This window comes from Martes martes (assembly GCF_963455335.1).
Source record: "Martes martes genome assembly, chromosome: 18".
Classification (NCBI taxonomy): domain Eukaryota; kingdom Metazoa; phylum Chordata; class Mammalia; order Carnivora; family Mustelidae; genus Martes; species Martes martes.
In genome coordinates this window covers 10,660,588-10,681,786 of record NC_137906.1, presented here as the reverse complement: position 1 = coordinate 10,681,786, position 21,199 = coordinate 10,660,588, and the positions used below count along the sequence as shown (strand labels likewise).

Genomic DNA, 21,199 nt, shown 5'->3' with positions numbered 1-21,199 from the left:
GTTTCCTACGGAGATTCCAACTTCCAGCCTCCGCTGAGATATCAGGACATCTGAGACCACCAGCTCTGCTTTCCAAGGTGCTACCTTGTGGAGGTGAGTGGCCTCTGGCCTCCTTGTGACTTGAGCGACACGGTGTTTCACAGCGCCACTCCTCCACATGGAAGCCCCATCCCCGTCCGTCTATCATCTACAGGGTTTCCTGCCGGCAGCTGCATGTGTGACTCCTTACAGGTTGTTTTTTTTTTTTAAATGTGCCTTTCGGGTCCCTGTTTAAAAACCCGAGGAATTTCCAATACATAGAAAAGCACACAAAATAGCATAACGAACCCTGCAGGCCATCACTTCCCCGGTGACCATCAGCGGACACACAGTCCTACTCTACCCTGCTTCCCTAACTACGTGCTTATTTCAGACGCCACATCACATCTCCAGACACAGATCACTGGTGGTCTACAGAGGACCAGGACCTGGGAGCCCGTTCAAAACGGCGGCATGACGAGCTCCACAGAATCCTCAAACACCCTAATTGAAGAAAATTATAAAAAAACAATACTTTAGGGGTGCCTGGGTGGCTCAGTGGGTTAAGCCTGCCTTTGGCTCGGGTCATGATCTCGGGGTCCTGGGATCGAGCCCCGCATCAGGCTCTCTGCTCAGCGGAAAGCCTGCTTCCCCCTCTCTCTCTGCCTGCCTCTCTGCCTACTTGTGATCTCTATGAGTCAAGTAAATAAATAAAATCTTAAAAACAACAACAACAACAAAACAACACAATACTTTAAATTTCCAGAGAGAAACTGTCAGAAGGGCAGACAGCAGATGGACGAATGTTTAAGAACATCCACTAAATCTGAGAATCAACGGCATTGGTCTTTACTTCAGAGCCATCAACACATACATGAAAAATAAGGAAGATCTCAAAATCAAGAATTTAAACTTCCATCCTCATGCCTTGGAAAAGAGAAGAGAAAACTAAACCTAAAGCAAGAGAAGGAAGAAGATACCAAAGATCAGAGCAGAAGTAAATGAAATAGAGAATAGAGCAAAAATATGAAATAAATCAATACCAGAAGCTGGTTCTCTGAAAAGATGAGCAAAATTAAAGGAGAAGAAACACAAAAAGCACACAGTGAAAAGGAGAGGAGATACAAATCACTAAAATGAGGGATTAAAGAGGAGCCACCAGGGCGCCTGGGTGGCTCAGTGGGTTAAAGCCTCTGCCTTCGGCTCAGGTCATGATCCCGGGGTCCTGGGATCGAGCCCCACATCAGGCTCTCTGCTCAGCAGGGAGTCTGCTTCCCTTCCTCTCTCTCTCTGCCTGCCTCTCTGCCTACTTGTGATTTCTGGGTGTCAAATAAATAAATAAAATCTTTAAAAAAAAAAAAAAAAAGGAGGAGCCACCATTAGTGTTTTACAGGGGGGAATTTACGGGGGATTTTAAGGCTGTAATACTATGAAAAATTATATACGAACAACTGAAGAACAAGTAAAACAAATTCCCAATAAGACACAAACAACTCAAACAACTCAAGAGACAGTAAGACCTAGAACGAGGACACTCTTTCATCATGGGAAGGTTTCCAACAAAGAAAAGCCCAGATGTAGGTGGCTTCACGGTGACCAATTATTCAAAGAATTAACAGCAATCCTTCACAAACTCTTCCAAAACACAGGAGATGAGGAAACACTTCCCAACCCAGCCTGAGGCCGGTAGTAGCAGATACCAAAACCAGACCATGACTTCAGGAGAGAAAAAACCACAGGCCAACATCCCTTCTGGCCCCGAGCCCATACGGCATCAGCAGAGTTCCAGAGAGCTGGCGACTAAGGCCAGGGACACCGGCGGTCAGCTGTGTCTGTGCGGCCAAGGCCCAGTCAAAACTCTGGATGTCAAGGCTCGAGAGAGCTGCCCCGGATGGGAAGACTCCACACGTGTCACTGGGAGACATGTCGCTGGGAGAAACAGGCCCCGTGCTGTCTGCACAGCTCCACAGGGAGGGGTCAAGCTCAGGCCAGGAGACTCCCAGGTCCTGCCCCGAGGGCCTCTTTCCTGGGCCATCTCTCCTTTGCACTCCTTTGCTGTAATAAACTGTGGCCGGGAGCGGGCCAGCTTCTCTGAGTCCTGCGAGCACCTCTAGTGAACTCCTGGGTGGTCTTGGGGGCCCCTGAGCTAGCAGCGTGTGTCAGAAGCAAGAGTGGTCTGGAGGAGTCCTCCACTTTGCAGTGAGAAACCACTGAACTGAATACATTAAGTGAGCTAATTATACAGTATGTGAACTCTATCTCAACGAAGCTGTTTTGGAAAAAAGCTAACTTTTTAAAATAACTGTGATGCCATCATCCCATTTAAAATTCTACCTATTGATTGACTCTAAAATCAGAAATCCAATAAACAACAAAGTGTACCAGGATATTTCTTCCACTAGGGTTCGAAATCATCACCCTGAGTCATTCAGAGAATGATTTTCACTTGCTAGAGACGTGGGCTTTTCCCTACCCCAGTTACGGTTCATTTTCAGACACGTCTCTACATCTTCCCTGGGATTCTCTCCTCCTGGGCCATTCCTTAGAACACCCAACATTTAATCAAAGCTCGCAGTCATACTATTTTATGAATGCAACATCTTTTTGTTCTGGGGTCCCTGCACCCAGAACAGAGCCCCCATTTCTCTGTTCCACCGCGGAAGTCCCTGAGGTGTAACCCCCATCACGGACTCAGAGCTCGATCACCGCAAGCCGCCTTCTTCCTGTTCTCAAGCGTCCGGGCCACGGGTGTGGATTCTGAGGTATTCTCGTTCCTCGTTTCTTCACTGATTCTGACATACAAACCCACGCAAACCCAAAGACCAGACACATGGGGTAACCTTTCTGAGCCTTTTCGCCATAACACACCTCTCTTCGATCTCGCCTGCGATGGGACAGTTGGGCTCGGCAAAGAATTCTACACTGAAAATCCCTCTCTCTTGAAACTTTGAAAGTCTTCCTTCCCTTGTCTCCTCGTATCTGCTGCCCGTAAAGAAAAGGCTGCTCATGCCGATTTTATTTACAGATGACCTGATTTTCCTTCTGGAAGCTTCTGGGATCTTCTCTTTATATTTCTGAAACTGCCCACTGTGTGGATTGGAGTGGGTCTTTTTGATTCACTGTGTGAGACATTCAGTGGGCCTTTTCAATCTGGGAGATGTGTTCCTCTTCAGCTAGATATGTCCTCATAACACACTTGACTAATTTCCTCTCCTTCAACTTTCTGTGAATCAGATGTGGAAATCCCTCTCTCCCATCCTTTCTTTGTATTTTATTTATTTTAAAAATTTTTGCTTTTTAAAGGAATTATTATTTTTTAAATTTAAATTCAATTAGCTCACATACAGTACATCACTGGTTTTTGATGTAGTGGTCAATGATTTTCTCCATATTTTTATGTCTTGTCATGTTATCTTATATTCAAAGCAGGGCAACTTATCTTTAACCCTTCTAATGAAGTTCTCGTGTCAACAAGCATATTTTCAGGGGACAGGGACTGAAGCGTTTTTTTTTTTTTTTAAAGATTTTATTTATTTATTGGACAGACAGAGATCATAAGTAGGCAGAGAGGCAGGCAGAGAGAGAGGAGGAAGCAGGCTCCCTGCTGAGCAGAGAGCCCGATGCGGGGCTCGATCCCAGGACCCTGGGATCATGACCTGAGCCGAAGGCAGAGGCTTTAACCCACTGAGCCACCCAGGCGCCCCTGAAGCGTTATTTTTAATGGGTACAAAATTTTGGGCGAAGATGAGTTCTGGAAACAGACAGTGGTAAGTTTGTCCAATGCTGTTTATGTACTGAACCATACCCTTAAAAATGGTTAAAATGGCAAATTCTATGCTATGTATATCTTGCCCCAATAAATAAAATTATGTTTTCAATTACCTTAAGTTTATTCTAGCCCTGACTCTCAGGTCGTCCTCTTCCGGTTTTATAGATACACTTCTCTAATCCCTGGGGATGCTAACTTTTAGACATTCTCTCTGTTGGCAGAGAAATTTTTGTTTCTCTCAAGATCTAGTTTTGTTTTTCCATGCGCTCTAGAGGACGAGGGAATGCGTGGCTGACCAGGGAGGGAGGCCCTGCTCCGGGGCAGGACGAGGGCAGCAGTCACCGGGCTCCCACAATCAGCACTTACTCTCAGCTGCGCACCCCCACGCTGGCCGAGCTCTGGCTCCCCAGATTGTTTTCCTTTAAAAGGACCCTTGAGGGACGCCTGGAAGGGTCTGCCTTTGGCTCAGGTCATGATCCCGGGGAAGAAAAAAAAAAAGAGCCTTGACTTTCACCCAGGAATAGGTGCTCGGTTGCCTGTGAGTGTGTGAGGATGGGAAAAGGGGTGTCTGGCTGGTTTATATACAACACTCACTCCCTTTTCTTCCAAGCTCGCCTCCCACTCCGGACTCCTTAGGTGCTATCTCTAAGCTGGGGGCTTCTCTGGGCTTCTGCGGGGGCAGGCAGGCTCTTGCCTTAGTGCACCCCCCACTCCTCCTTGGCCAGACTTCATCCATCAGCACCCCACTTACACCCCCTTCCTGCCTTCCAGGGAGAGACGAATCCCTCACACTGAGGTTCACCTCTGCCCGGTGCTCGCACGCCACCATTTCTAGGTCTTTACAAATTCAAACATAATTGTACTCTCAGGTGGGGAAGAAGATAAACACACATGCTTAGCCTTCCTTCTTGAACCAAAATCACCTTTACAAAAACCAAGCTAACGTATCCGAGCTATAACTGGACTACCGTAACAGAACCCCAAGTCTGTGCTTTCCAATCCGCGAAAGCAGAATTTACTGGAGTGTGGCCAGTCCCACACCGGAAGGCATCTAACAACGAAGCAACACACCTTTGCTGGCCTCTGTGTGTGAGCACAGGACTTCCAAATGCTTCTGAATCACAGCCTCAGACAGCGTCAGACAGCAATTCTTTCACTAATAAGAAAAGCACTGAAAAGGAGCTGAAAATAAACCCACTGTTCCAGAGGGTCACCCGTTCCGAGTTTTCCAATAATGAGAACTTTCAACATCTGTTCTGAGAAATATTTCAGGGGCGTGTAGGCACACACACTTGTGTACACACGCAAGAAAGATTTACTTTCGCGTTAATCTGTAATGCTGGAGGGGGAACCAGTTGTTACCTTATAAACAATTAAATGCAGTGCTTCGTAAGTGTCATCTGTGTTTACAAAAATTTTGGGGAATCTGCATTTTGCTTCTGGATCATTAAGGTTCAAGGGTCCAGTAAGAAATCTGAAAAGCAAGCACAGAAATGACTCAACTCAATTAGGTAAGTGATAAACAGGAATACATAAAACAGGATATATTCCCACTTAATATAGATTCATTTTCTTTTTGGGAAGCCAGACGCTACTTGGAAAGCACCAAATCAGAGTCTGATAAAGTTTTAATTCACTGGAAACAACAGCATTTCCACTGCAGTAAACAGCTGCCAGTAAATAGCACAAAGGTAATTTCAGAGTTGATTTTACCTTTACCAAAAAAGATAATGAAATCCAATACTGTAGATCAAAGACCAGAAGTTCTACCTTCCATAATGTTGAAGATTTCCTGGCATCTCCGCCCTTATTGGAGAATCCCTTCCCGCCAACTGTAAACAAAGTCAACGTTGAGAAATGACTTATTAGATTTTCTCCTTTTGAAGCTTTGAAAACCACATTTATACCTACTAGTGGGCTCCATGCCATTTCCCTGTCTCATTTACCCATACTCCTCCCCACCAATAAAAGGGAAGGGGATTACAGGAGCTACATAAAGAGTGCATTGATATGAACCAGAACGATCAAAACTTCATTGTACCCTGAACTCCATCTAATGATTTAGTTCCTTTTTCAGCAATAACCGAAATAACCCATGGGGTTAATGTATGCTAGGCAATGACCACCTCATAGGACCCTAGAGGCAGCACACTCTTCCTATTTTCTCGTTGTGGAAACTCAAGTTAGTAGAAGTTCCCCCGCACACACGGCTCCTAAGCAGCACGGCCAGGCATCAACCCCATGACTGTCTGACATCAAAGCTTTCAGCCAGGACATCACGCCTCCTCCCGGATTGGTATTCGTAGCACACGCCTAACACTCTTGATGAAGATGTACTATTTCAACAGGCACAGGAAAGGGGGAAAAAAATCCAAATCCAATAGTCATGTTAGCGGAAACCTCTCATTCTTCTAAAAAAAATTCTGATGTCTTTTAGTCTATATAAAATTTTTAGCATATAACCACAGAGAAAAGATTGAAAAACATTCTAAATCCAATAGTAAAAATGGGTATCTGACGCTCACAGAGGCAGTCTGTGCTGAAAAAGAAGGCCTCATGTGTCCACACTCACTCTGCTGTGTCGAATCCTGTGGTTTCCTACTTTCTAAGCCCTGCTCTTTGGGCAGATAATAAAGGACCAGAGTTTTCTGTTGGGGCAGCCACACAGTCACACACGGAAAAGCCTCCTGAGGGCGTGGATGTTAAGGAGGTGCTTTAGCCTCAGGCAGATCCCGAGATCAAGTCATGGCCCTGCCGCTTCCCAGCTAGGTGACCCCAGGTGTGCCATTTAAACACCCCCAGCCTGAGTGTCCTGTCTGTAAGCACCCCCAGCCTGAGTGTCCTGTCTGTAAGGTGGGGAGAAGTTATCCTACTCGGGATGGTTGTCAGGATGCCAGGAGATAACGCATGTTTGCTGGGCACTCAGGACAGTGCTGGGACACAGTACGTACTTAAGAAACATGAGCCACTGTACTCAAACTGCCTACGAAGGACCTATGTGCAGGACCAGGTCCTTCTTAAAACCTGGCTTTCACTTTCTTATCAAAGAGGTTTTTTTCTTGTTTCATGTCACAACCTTAAACAGAGGGAGGGAAGAGAACAAGCCAGTGCATGTATGCATCTAGGCCAAAATGATTCGTGGGCTATGGATATTTTTTATCTCCAACCTAGTGAGAGTGGCAGAAGGACACTCTGGGGACAAGGCTGCAGTATTACGTACAGGTCTCTGCAGAAAACTGGGAAAGTAAGTAGCACAGTGGAAAAGGCAGGCAGGCAAGAGAACATCCACTGAATGACATCTCATGTGTGTAGGTGACAAGCCCACAGGATTCACCTTTCTTCTGTCAAAGATCCCAGGTGTTTTCAAGTTCCCAGAACCCTGCCTAAAACCTGTTTCTCCACTATTCAATGAACTGCTCCTCTTAAAAACACACCCTTGCTATCGTATTGGAATGTAAAGAAAGGAAGAAGAGCTGACATGCATGGTTTTCTGCGCTAACGGGTACACAACCACATACATATCACACTAGCAATGTAACATACAGATCAGAGCTGCGCCACCGACCAACGCGTTACTTCACCCTCCTCCCCCAAACCCCCCGCCCTCCAGCCCAGGTTTGCGTACATATGTAACACATACAACATACAAACACACACAGACAGAGGCAGGGGTTGGAGGGGAGGGAGGGAGCCCAGTGCGCGGCCGTACCTCAGGTTCGATATGCCTTGGAAACAGAGACGTGGTGAGGTATTTGTATAAAATTCTCATGTCGTCTTGTTCTAACCCACTCCTGAAACATCAGAAAAGCATGGTGTTAAAAGCCTGGAACTGGTCTTCTGTCTTCCTGTGGCTCAGATCATAGTAACACTCTTCTTGTTTACTTGTTTAATTGTACCCAGAAGCCCTTTCCTGGACTGGAAGTTCCAGAAGGGAATGAATTAAACTAGTCTGCCGCTAGCACTTTACCCTGAGCCGGCAAAGGCTACGTCTGTGTCATCTTGTATTCTATACGCCATTTTAAACAAACAGTCACTGGTCTGATTTGATTTGACTCGATTCCCTGCTTGAACCTCAGGTGGGATTCTTCAGGGAACGTTAACAGCCACCATGCTCCACTCCAGGTAGCAGATTTCGCTTCGCTTTCCAGGCTCTACAGACATGCCACATGCTTCCTCCCAGCCTCCCGGGGAACACTGGCGTGCTGCCGATGGGGCCTACGCTCCTGCTCGGTCTCGGAAACGGATGTGGGTTTTAATTCTATGACTTCTGTGTAGGGAGAGAGGAGGGAGAGAATGAAACACACTCTCAGGTCTACCTTTCAAGTCTAATCTGAAATGAGGCAAGGGTAAGTAGCACGTGGAAATAGGGCTGAGACACTAGCAGGCAGCAGACCCTATTTGAGATCAGTTTTCTAGGTAGGGATATAAACAGACCATGAGCCTGTGTCTGATTCTTTTTCTATTCAACGCAACCGGGGGAAAAAAAAATCCTATGATGAAATCCAACTTTATTATAAATCAAGCCTCTACACCATATTCCAGAGGCCGTCTCTTCTTTTCCCAGTGAAACCATCTGTTAGAAAAATTCGGCTTCCCCTGGCAAGTATGTGCTGTTCCCTTCCTGAGGTTTTTCCAGTGCTGTCTCACCAACCCCTCTTCCTCTCCCGCCTCTCTCCCTTCCAGGTCAACTTTCATAAGGTCTCGTCCACAACGGAAACCACCAGGGCTGGCAGGTTCGTTTTGTTCATCCTGTGGCAACTCTTAACTCTCAAAGTACCACGCAGCCAACTGGGCAGATGAAATCTCTCCATCAAATACACCTGTTTTGTTTTCTTTTGCAGAAATAACTGAGGTAAGAAGACAGGAAGAGGAAAACAAAACAGGTTCTGGATATTATTTTCCTTTTAAGAACTGAGTAAGAAGTACCAGTGGAGAGGGCTGTCGATAAGTTGTAGAAGGCAGTACATAAATGACTACGGGCTGGGCAATGTCTTCTAGAGCTGTGGTTCCAATAAGTGCAGCTACTGGGGGGCACCTGGGTGGCTCAGTCGGTTAAGTGTCTGCCTTCGGCTCAGGTCAGGATCCCAGGGTCCTGGGATCGAGCCCTGCATCAGACTCCTTGCTCAGCAGGAGTCTGATGCAGGGCTTGATCCCGAGCCTGCTTCTCCCTCTCCCTCCGCTGATGCTCGCTCTCTCTTGTTCTCTCTTGCTCGCTTTCCCTCTCTCAAATAAATAAATAAAATCTTAAAAAAAAAAAAAAAAGCAGCTACTGGGTGCATCGGGCTACTGAATACCTGAGATGTGGCTTGTTGAAATGAATGTAAAACATATACTGGATTGTTAAGATTTAGCGTGAAAAGAATAGCTCATTAATAATTTACGTTGTTGGGGCGCCTGGGTGGCTCAGTGGGTTAAGCCTCTGCCTTCGGCTCAGGTCATGATCTCAGAGTCCTGGGATTGAGCCCCGCATCAGGCTCTCTGCTCAGCAGGGAGTCTGCTTCCCCCTCTCTCTCTCTGCCTGCCTCTCTGCTTCTGTGATCGCTCTCTGTCAAATAAATAAATAAAATCTTTTAATAAAAAAAATTTACGTTGTTTACATGTTGAAATAATAAATTTATAATAGCTCATTAATAACTTAAGCTTTTACATGTTGAAATAAATAATTTTAGATATATGGTGCCAAAATGTTAATTTCACTAGATTCTTTTCATTTGAACATAGCTGCTAGGAAACTTAAAATTATATATGTGGCTTGTACTGTATCCTTTTTTTTTTTTTTTTTTTAAGATTTATTTATTTAGGGGCATATGGGTGGCTCAGTTGGTTAAGCATCCGTCTTGGGCTCAGATCATGATCTCAGGTTCCTGGGACTGAGCACTGACATAGGGCTCCCTGCTCAGCAGGGAGTCTGGTTTTCCCTCTCCCTCTGCCCCTCCTTCTGCTTGTGCTCTCTTTCTCTCAAGCTCGGTCTCTCTCAGGTAAATAAATAAAGTCTTTAAAAAAAAAAAAAGACTTTATTTGAGAGAGAGCAAGCCAGTGAACACGGAGATGGGCAGAGGGAGAGAGAGAATCCCAAGCAGATGCCCCTCTGTGCATGGAGCCCAATACCCTGAATTCAAGAGCCACATGTTTAACTGACTGAACCACCCAGGAGTCCCTGCACTCTCTTCTTACAGAACACCGCTGTTCTAGACCATAGGACATGAAGTAGAAAAAACCCTGTAGGAGGAGATGGCAGACCACACTGCTGAGCGGCTCACCATATGTACTGGGACTAGCGCTTTGTTTTATGATTTCGCTTCAGATTTAATGCCAGGCACTAAATACTTTGTATTGGTCATCTGGATAGAAAACGTAAAAAGAAAAATACGAAGTTGCAGCCAGGTGTTCAGAGCACAAAACCCCAAGTAGGCAATTCCCACTTTGCCTCCAGAGAGGCCTGCCCTAGTTGTAGCATCTCCATGAGCTCGGACCACAGGAGCCCTCTCCAGCGGCTGCCAGCCCCAACCCTACTTCTGCTCCCCGACAAAAAATAAATGAGTCAATAATGCATTATAATTATGGAAGATGCTACTATTGGGGGAAAGTTCTTATGAAAAAATTAAAAAAATTAAAAGGTTCCTTCCTTAGGGCAAATAAACAAACATAAATAAACACACAAAGCAGAAAATTCCTGCACTGACAGGAAATGGTTCAGGACTCCAACAATGGTTCACATCAGACAGACAATAGCCTACTTGTGCTCAGAAGCGTAGGTGTTCTCTCAAAGTCTCTCAAATATGGTTGTTTAATATGAATAATTTTTTCTTATTTAAGCTTATTTTTTAAAATAATTTTTTCTTATTTATAGTTATTTCTTGGGGGAAAAAAAATCTTTTCCTCAGCTTAAATCTCAACTGATGCATTTGAATGCAATGCAGAATCTCTCAAATCAGGATGAGTTTTGTTTACAACACAGGTGTTGCTGTCATGTATTAAATATAAAATAATCTAGTCAAGATCCAAGGATACGGTCAACTTTGATGAACTTAAGAAATATCTAAAGCATTTATTCATAAAAGTATTAACCCCTGGAAAGTAAATCAATTCACTAAAAAGAAAATTCTCCAAAAAACAGGCCAAGAACTCTAGACAAGAAAGTTGACTGACATCCTCCTACCAAACAACAGTAATGTCTAATCCTATTGTGGCCACTGCAAAACCAAATCCATCCATTAAATGCAACGAAGTCCAAACAGAACTAGAAGATATTTTCTACTAACCATCCGCTTTGAGCTCACAACCATCTACCAAGCATCTATAGTGTACCAGGTTCTGGCCATGTCCTGGGACGACAGATGTTTCCACCCTCAGATAATTTCAAAACAATATAATAAGTAGCAAACCAATGCAACAATACATTAAAAAAAAATCATTCACCATGGTCAAGTGGGATTTATTCTCAAAATGCAAGGGTGGTACAATATTTGCAAAACAATCAACGTGATACATCACATCAATAAGAAAAAGGAGAAGAACCCATATGATCATCTTAGTAGGTGCAGAAAAATCATTCAACAGAGTACAATATCCATTCATGATAAAAACCCTCTGCAAAGTAGGCCTAGAGGGAACATATCGCAACATAATAAAGGTCATATCTGAAAAACCCATAGCCAACATCATATCCGATGAGGAAAAACTGAGAGCTCTTCCCTAAGGTCAGGAACAAAACAAAGCATGTCCACTCTCACCACTTTTATTCAGCATAGTACTGGAAGTCCTGGCCACAGTAAACAGACAGCAAAGAAATAAAAAGGCATCCAGATTGGTAAGGGAGAAGTAAAACTCTCATTATTTGCAGATGACATGACACTATATATGGAAAACCTTAAAGACCACCAAAAAAAACCTATTAGAACTGATAAATGAATTCAGTAAATTCACAAAACTCAACGTACAGAAATTTTTTCCATTCCCGTACACTAATAATGAGACAGCAGAAAGTGAAATTAAGGGGTGCATGGGTGGCTCAGTGGGTTAAAGCCTCTGCCTTCAGCTCAGGTCATGATCCCAGGGTCCTGGGATCGAGCCCCGCATCGGGCTCTCTGCTCAGCAGAGAGCTGCTTCCCCCACCCCTGGCCCTGCCTGCCTCTCTGCCTACTTGTGATCTCTGTCTGTCAAATAAATAAATAAATCTTAAAAAAAAAAAAAAAGAAAGAAAGAAAAAGAAAGTGAAATTAAGAAAATCCTATTTACAACTGCGCTGAAAATAAAACATCTAGAAATAAACTTAATCAAGGAGGTGAAAAGAGCTATACTCTGAAAACTATAAACCACTGATGAAAAAAATTCAAGACAACACAAATAGACATTCCACACTCATGGACTGGAAGAACAAATATTGTTAATGTGTCTCTATGACCCAAAGCAATCTACACATTTAACACGATCCCTATCAAAACACCAACATCGGGACGCCTGGGTGGCTCAGTTGGTTAAGCGGCTGCCTTCGGCTCAGGTCATGATCCCAGCGTCCTGGGATCGAGTCCCACATCGGGCTCCTTGCTCGGTGGGGAGCCTGCTTCTCCCTCTGCCTCTGCCTGCCACTCTGTCTGCCTGTGCTTGCTCTCTCACGTGCTCGCTCTCTCTCTGACAAATAAATAAAATAAAATCTTTAAAAAAAAAAAAAAAAAAACGACCGACAGCATTTTTCACAGAAATTGAACAAACAATCCCAGAATCTGTATGGAACCACAGAAAACCTCATATAGCCAGAGTAGTCTTGAAAAAACAAAACTGGAGGTATCACAACTCTAGATTTCAGGTTATATTAAAACACAGTAATGTTTAAAACACTATGGTACCGGTGTAAAAACAGATAGAAGAGTGGAACAGAACATAAAATCCAGAAAAAAACCACAATTATATGGTCAATTATGGTCAACAAAGGAGGAATGAATATCCAATGGGGAAAAAACAGTCCCTTTAACAAATGGTGTGGGGAAAACTGGACAGCAGTATGCAAAAGTATGCAACTGCACCACTTTCTTACACCGTACACACAAAAAAGCTCCAAATGGATTAAAGACCTAAATGTGAAACTTGAAACCATAAAAATTCTTGAAGAGAGCACAGGCAGTAATGTCTCTGATAACAGCTGTAGCAGCATTTTTCAAGATAATGTCTCCCGAGACAAAGGAAATAAAATAAAAAATAACTACTGGGACTACATCAAAATAAGAAGTTTCTGCAGAGTGAAGGAAACAATCAACAAAACTAAAAGGCCACCTACAGAATGGGAGAAGGTACTCGCAAATCCAATGAAGGGTTAATATCTGAACTATATAAAGGACTGATACAACTTGAGACCCAAAAAACAAATAATCCAATTTAAAAAATGGGCAGAAAACATGGACATTTCTCCAAAGAAGATATCCAGATGGCCAACACACACACATGAAAAGATGCCCAACATCACTTATCATCATGGAAATACAAATCAAAATTACAATGAGGTACCACCTCACACCTCTCAGAATGGCAAAAATCAACAACACAAGAAACAACAGGTGTTGGTTAGGATATGGAGAAAAAGGAACCCTCTTTCACTGCTGGTGGGAAGGCAAGCTGGTGGTGACAAGGCCACTGTGGAAAGCAGTATGGCGCTTCCTCAAAAAATTGAATATAGAACTACCCTACGATCCAGCAACTGCACTCTTGGGTACTTACCTAAAATATACAAAAACGCTAATTCAAAGGGACACGTGCACCCCTCCCCATGTTGATAGCAGCATTATTTACAATAGCCAAATTATGGAAGCAGCCCGTGTCCGTAAATCAGTAAATGGATAAAAAAGACGTGGTATATACATACAATAGAATATTATTCAGCCATGAAAAAGAATGAAATCTTATCAATTGCAACAATATGGATGGAGCTAGAGACTATAAGGCTAGGTAAAATCAGTCAGAGAAAGACAAATACCGTATGACTTCACTCATATGGGGAATTTAAGCAACAAATGAGCAAAAGAAAAAAAAAGAGAGACAAACCAAGAAACACACTCTTTATAGAGAACAACCAGATGGTTACTAGAGGGGAGATGGGTGGGGAGATGGGTGAAATAGGGGATGGGACTCAAGAGTGCACTTACGATGAAAAAAATGAAAATAAGTGGGTGAAAAACAACAACTACTTTGGGCTCCACTTGACGGAACAGAGCATTCAAAACTAAATACACGCACATGCACACACATGTATAATAGTAAGCAATGAGAACAAATACATATTCTGCTCGTGAGATATAAAATACTTCACTGCTATTTAAACACATCAGCTTTGTAACTACCTCCCACAATGTGTTATTTTTCTTGAAGCTCCTTAGGATGACGGCCTGGGGCCAACCTTGCCCCGCAGGCATAGCGGGGTGGGACCCCAGAGCAGTCCTGTGCAGCCACGAGAGCTGGGCACTGCGTAACTCCAGGGAATGTCCTTCACAAAGACAAAGGTGCCCAGAGGATCCCCAGGAGTTGGGCAACAGGCAGCACTGTGAGCTGAGACTTCCAGACCTCAACCCCGCTGGTCATGCTGGCTTTGTGGCCTCTCAGCAGAGCTGCTGACTTTGCGGGGGACCCTTCACTCTAGGCCTGTATCCCTTCTCACCCCCAGAGTTCACACCTACATCAGGGGTTATGCTGTGTCAGGTGAATCGGAATCTGAGCTATTTTCCTCGGACAGGGGCACCAAGGCCAGGGGCTGCTACGGAATTCTAGTCCATCCCTCTGTCTCCTTGCTGGGTGCAGCCTTCTCAGCACCTCCCTGGAATTTCTGCCTCTAGAGGGCCGCTCCCTCCTCAGATGCGACACCCCCCAACCCCGGGTAACTTCCCTTCAACATCTCACAGCAGCCTTAAGAATTTCATTTTACTACCACGGTGTGACTATCATAAAAAGCAACCAGAACAGGGGCGCCTGGGTGGCTCAGTGGGTTAAAGCCTCTGCCTTCTACTCAGGTCATGATCCCAGGGTCCTGGGATCGAGCCCCGCATAGGGCTCTCTGCTTAGCAGGGAGCCTGCTTCCCTTCCTCTCTCTCTGCCTGCTTCTCTGCCTACTTGTGATCTCTGTCTGTCAAATAAATAAATAAAATCTTAAAAAAAAAAAAAAAAAGGCAACCAGAACAGGGCCAGCTCATACAGCAGTAAGTGTCCTGCTAAACAATGTGTTAAACCAAAAAGGAGACGCCTTTCCATCTGGACTTCATGTCGTTTTCACAGGGGAAAACAAGTTCTACATGAAAACTCATCAGTGTGTTTAATGAACAGATTCAAATTTCTTTTGACTAGCCTCCTTCTCTTCCTAAAATGATGCTACAAGATCTCAGCAGGGACAGGATGGGTCTCCAGAAACCATGACTGCCCTTTCTGTTAGCTGAACTCAAGCTTTCAGGCTCAAATATGGCCACAACCTGAATGGCATATAGCGGAATACAGTCCACGTAAACGTGAAAACTGAACATGATGAGCCCCCGGAAGAGCTCCTGAACCCCAGCAGTCCGTCTCAGATCATCAGCCGGCGCCAGGCCTCCTTCAGAGCCACAGCCTTTATACAGTCACGGTCAACTGCACGTTCATATGGCTTTTCCAGAGTTACCTTAGGTACCTGAGAGGATTTTTAGTCTATCTTTTCTTCTTCAGTATCAACACTTTCAGAGAAATTATGTTTTTGTTCTTACTATGGGATGCACCTTTGCTAGCCAGTGGGTAAGTTCCTGGTTTTATAGAACATTTAACTTCTCTGGGTATTTTTAAAGACCCAATTTTAAAACAAAGTATGAAAAGTATGCTTTCCACATTTACTATACTGTTTCTTTAAAGAGGTTTTTGGAAGAACACCGAAATAAAAATAGGATTCCTAAACTTAACTCGACAGGAACATTTTCTCCACCTTTCAGGGAACCAGTTTTAAACTCCCCTGCTTTATTATTTTAACCCAAATTACCCTACTTTCGGTTTAAATAATCACGGCTTTATTTGGACAGTTATCTACAAAGATGCTTCCTGCCCTGCCCCCTTGCTGTTCATTCCAGTTTGACAACCTCCTATCAATCCGGTCATTGCTATTTTTATTAGCCTAAAAGAGTTTCTTCTTTAATATGCCAAGCCTTAGGGTGTACATACCAGATTAGTTGATCGTTATAGAGAAAGGCAGTGTATTTGACTATACTCAGGCTTTCCTCCATCCTATTAATAAAGGACTGGATTTTCAAATAAGTCATTTTATCCAATGGGAAGAAGCTGATTCCACCAAAGATGTCAAGGAGATCACATGACTGCAAATGCAACGTTTGCAAGTACTGTAGGAAAAAATAAGGCATTAATCTTACTAAAAGTACACTGAACATAGCACTCTGACAGCTGAAAATCATTAGTCAATTTGTGGTACAATCACATACTAGCACACTGATAGGACCAGTAAGCAGGTGGGCCACAGCGAACTTGATATGAAAAAGGTACCAATTTAAAATATGAAGTGCAAACATAAGTCATTAATAATTATTCAGGATTGTCTTATCTCTCGGAGTTATTTAATTCCTTACATGAGTGCTCCTCAAATTGTATTAATATCATTAGGGAGTTATACAATGATACCATGGACAGAAAGTGACATCTACTAAAATAAAATGGAAAGGACAGGCAGTCAGTTGTTGACAGGTAGGAGAGTAATGAAGGAGAGAACAGAAATTAGGAGACAGCATGAGAGTAAATAATTATGGTTATTAAAGTGCAGGAACAAACAGGAAACAAAAGTAATTCATAAAAATGAAATAACTCAAAAACAGATCAAAGCTAGTTTAGGGAAAAAAACAGAATTATTCCTCTAAAAGCTAGCCTGAATTCTACCAGAGAAAAGCTATATAAAATTTAACTTACAGTATAACAGAGTGACAACTATATTAGCACATTCATTTATCATTTGGGAAAAATCTCACTAATAACCACTAATGTGATAAAATCTATCACGGCAAAAAATTTTACCTTGCATCAATACAGATTAAACAATACTCTGTTTAGTGAATAATCACCAATGCATAAGAATGTAGGACTTAGGTAAAGAGTTTAAATTCAGCTAATTAACCAATCACCATGCAGTAAGTTCACTTTTGAGTAAACCCACACAGACAGACACAGGTAGAACGAGGATGAAGCTCAAAGGTGTTTCCAAGATGATGTAGGGGTGCACACAGAAGGGAGGATGCTTTGATCCAACACAAAATGTTACAGACAGATTAAAAAAATGGAAGGAAGTTTTCTCCCTGTTCTGGTTTCGCCACAATGTATCTTAGCTTCTTTGTCACTTTCAAGTCCTAATTTTTTTGTAAATAAGAAACAAACTTCTGCGTATATTTTTACAAGTCTGTTTGAAGACTACTGAGATTATAAATAAAATTCAAAACACTTACCCGATGGAAGAATTTCTCTAATCTTTCTTTTAGGAGCTTGACACCTCCATCTTCCATGGCTCTCAGAAATGTACCATTAAAAAGCTAATGATGTAAAAGATTTTTAAAAGTCAATTTCTTACACCCTTCAATTTGCCGGCATTAACAAATTCCTCTTTTCCTTTTAGATTAACTAATTCAGCTTATTTAATCCCCTCTATTCCTTTTAAATGTAGAAAATATTTACATGAGAAAGCCTGAATTATAAAATGAATCACACAAAAATCAATACTTTGTTAATTGATATTTCTGTGTAATCACTTAATCCTTTAGGGCATTGTTTTTCTGAGTAGGCTTCCGGATCGATCAGCCTAGAGACCAGCACTGGCCTTGAACTCATGACCCTGAGATCAAGAGTCGGACACTTAAGGGACTGAGCCACCCAGGTGCCCTGCATTTTTTTTTTTTTTTAAATCTCAACTCACACCCAAGTTTCACTTCACATAAAATATTATCGCCAGACTTCTTAAATCATACAGTATCTGCAGTATGCCATCTCCTCAAGGACATGGACTCTCTTGTTTACCCATGGGGATACATTCCTAGTACAAGGCTAGGAATAGAGAAAGACTCAATACTCAGTGAATATGTATATACATAAACCTCAGAGCTGTTTCAAAGGCCCCATTATTTCCTCCCCTAAAACAGATAAGTAGTCACCAGTCATCAAAAGAGTTAAGATTTTAGATTTTTAAAAAAAATTTATTTGACAGACAGAGATCACAAGTAGGCAGAGAGGAGGCAAAGAGAGAAGAGGATGCAGGCTCCCTGCTGAGCAGAGAGCCCGATGCGGGGCTTGATCCCAGGACCCCGGGACCATGACCTGAGCCGAAGGCAGAGGCCTTAACCCACTGAGCCACCCAGGCGCCCCAAGAGTTGAGATTTTAAATAGGGGTAACTGGTTAGACTCAATTCAGAAAGAACGTCATGCTTACCTTGTACATGCTGTAGCACTGTTGTAGCACTGAACTATAAACCTTGTCCTGCAAACACAAAAACACAGATCTCAATTTAAGGGGAAAAAAGTCCATGGCATAGCAAATATACAGTAACTCTTGGCAACGCAATATAATGCTTGTAAGCTTAGACCTATGACAGTTATGTGTTGACAATAAAATGTATTTAAACGCAGTTATGAACCAGTTTTAGGAGAGCTTTTAACAGATGATTAGAAGGCATTAGTGAGACAAGATATACAATTTTATACAATTGTGTAAATAGTGTAAATAGACATGAAACTTCACTATACATATCCTGAGAATCTTCTGCAAAGTGACATAGCTTAAATTTGGCCAAGTCACTCAACATATTCAGTAATACATTTTCTAGAAAGATGAAATGAAAAATGACACATTACCAACAACTCCTCCTCTTGGTATTCAACAATTGGTTTTCCATCTTTAGTTTGCTTTTCAATTATAGGATTCCGAACAACCTACACAATTTTGATAGAACGAAATTACACAATGACCCAATTATATAAGTTTTTAATTTTCCCTTAAATGAAAAAATTTAAACATGCCACAACTCCAAGAGCCCAAGAATACATTAAATAGGAATTAGATTTTAAAATTGCAACCACCTTTATTGTAATTTTACTTTGCAACAACTAGAGGACTTTCCTAAAGTCCTAACGGTAAAGATCACCCATAACTTCACTACACAAGTTCAAAAAGATGTACTGTGTATATAAATACCATGACCATCCAGAAATTCTCTTCTGGTTCATTGAAGAACTGTCTATTCTTCTGTGTATGTAAAGACTTCGCAGGTTTTGATGGGCTAAATGTCCTAAAAAGGTTAAAAAAGAATATGTTGGGATGGTTCTCCAAGTCAAATGAGTTTTAAGAATTCACTGAGCTCTGCAAAAGTGCCTTTAAAGGCGTTACCTTGTAAACTGTACAATAGCTTCACATAATCCAACATTCCTAATTTTCTCATTCTTTTCTACTTCATTTGGATGGTAAAACAAAATTTTATTTTCCTCCTGAAATATGAAGACACAGAATCATATTAATATAAGCTTTTTTTTCCCCCCCTTCCCATCTCGGCTATTGAAAATGCTGCTTATCGTCAACCTCTCAACGTTGCACACGCTAGCGGCAAAACCAAAACAAAAACCCTTCTCAGAAAATCAAGAATTATCTTCCCCTCGGTATGTAAACAAGGGTCACCAGCCTGGAAGGCAATTGTGATATTCCGTAAGTCACATGTCATCTGGAGGCACACAAGACAATTATTCTGAAAACTCGATTTTACGGTTTCTTTCCTCGTGCTAATTTTGCACAACACTAACGTTTGTAAGAAATAAGCGTGTGCGCACGTGCGTACACGTACGCCTCCGGGCGAGTAAAACTCAGCAGGTTCACGCGCATTTGGACTGACAGCCTTTAAAAGGACCGTGATTTGCTGCCAACAGAACCGGACATCCTTTGAGAAAGTCACCGTCCCCACCTATGAAACAAACAAAATCCCATCCCTGGAATTTATTTATCAGTTCGGAAAAAACTTTCCTAGGGACCTCCAAGCCTGCGTTATTTTAGGGTTACAGTCCCCCACTCTCGATCCACGCTTCTGGTCGGGGACTTCCAGGAACAAAAACATAAGCTCAATCTCAGTCGCCCAGGATTGGCGCAAAAAGACTCAACCCGTGTGGAGAGATAATTAGCCTGCTGAGCCCTCGTTCAATATACAGGCTTTGATCCAGGACTCGAGAGAGACCCTGCCGGCGCTGTCTGGCCCCCACTTATTCCCTGGCCCGGGCGCACACCTGACACAAAACCTCCGCCCATGCCGCCCGAGGAAGGGAGTGACAGGTGCTGCTCGGTGTCCCCTCCACCCCACCCCGGGCGCGCCCCCAAGGCTCCCCGGGCCCGCCGCGGGTCGGCCCGGCCGCCCCCGCCCTCGGGTCCTCCTCCGACCGCCGGCTGCCACCGGCGCGCGGCCCCGTTCCGCGTACCTCGCCCTCGCGCGGCCCGAAGCGCGGGTTGTAGATGAAGAAACTCAGCAGCGCCGGCGGGAACTGCTTCTCCTGGGCCGTCCCGGCCCCAGCGCCGGCTGCCGCTGCCGCCATCCCGGCCCGGCCCCCGCCTCGGGAGCCTCCCTCTGCCCGCCCAGAGACAGCCGCCCTGAGGAGACCGCACTTCCGCCTCGCTCGCGGTCGCCCCGGAAGTGCTCGCCGCCGGCCCGGAATAAGAACCCGCCGCCCGGCGTCCCCTTCTGGCGAGCACCTGCGAAGGTTCCTTCTCGTTTGTTTCTCTGGCAGGTGTTTCTTATTTGAGAGTGAAAGTGAAACTTTTTCGTTTGTTTGTTTGCTCCCAGATATATATCCTGGCTGCAGCGAGGGCTGCGTATTTAAAGAAAAATAGAACGGGCATGGTTTCTGTCTCTTTGTTTTGGAAGGGAGAGTGGAGGCGCAAAGGAAGCCTCTGCGTGATGTGCGGTCAGCTGGGGGATTTGCCAGTTTCCATCATGCACAGGGTCCCTCTTGGCGTGTATGGGTTTTCTTGATCCCTGTCGGAGAGACCTCAGGTGACTGCTGGATCAAACGAAGCCGATGGGGTTTGCGCCTTACCCCAACTCCGGTGGCTCCGGGGAGGAAGGTGGAGCGCAGATGTGAAAGCGCTGGGCTCGGCGAGGCGTGTGTGGGCAAAGCGGGACCAGAGTGCGGCATTCCCCGCGGAGGGCCCAGTCTCGGACCTTGGCGAGCAGGGCATCACCCTTTCTTAGTAGTTTTGAGGAGTCACTTGCTTTTGAGCTCTATGGATTATGACATGGCTGGAACAGCCCGTGACTTCTGGCTTCTCGTATTGGGAGTTCAAACCCTTGCGGCCGACCGCTTGGGCGAGCTCAAAACGACCTTGGTTTAGTTTGACTCATTTGTCACAGATCTAATTTAGAAACTGGACCTCTTATTCGAGCTGGCAGAATA

At 43.9% G+C, this 21,199-nt stretch overlaps 1 protein-coding gene across 2 annotated transcripts in view; it reads right to left on the bottom strand.

Moving 5' to 3' along the window:
• The window catches only part of CCZ1 (CCZ1 homolog, vacuolar protein trafficking and biogenesis associated), a 31,196-nt gene extending 10,767 nt beyond the window's left edge, over positions 1–20,429 (bottom strand). For both annotated transcript variants that reach the window (XM_080830462.1, XM_080830461.1), the window contains exons 1-10: positions 20,228–20,429; positions 19,158–19,255; positions 18,966–19,059; positions 18,626–18,703; positions 18,204–18,251; positions 17,230–17,313; positions 15,947–16,122; positions 7,497–7,578; positions 5,558–5,619; positions 5,150–5,261 (exon numbers count right to left, since the gene is read on the bottom strand). In XM_080830462.1, coding sequence (XP_080686588.1) covers positions 5,150–5,261; positions 5,558–5,619; positions 7,497–7,578; positions 15,947–16,122; positions 17,230–17,313; positions 18,204–18,251; positions 18,626–18,703; positions 18,966–19,059; positions 19,158–19,255; positions 20,228–20,341 — 948 coding nt within the window. In that variant the 5' untranslated portion in view covers positions 20,342–20,429. The remainder of the gene's footprint in view (positions 1–5,149; positions 5,262–5,557; positions 5,620–7,496; positions 7,579–15,946; positions 16,123–17,229; positions 17,314–18,203; positions 18,252–18,625; positions 18,704–18,965; positions 19,060–19,157; positions 19,256–20,227) is intronic.
• Positions 20,430–21,199: the final 770 nt, after the last annotated feature.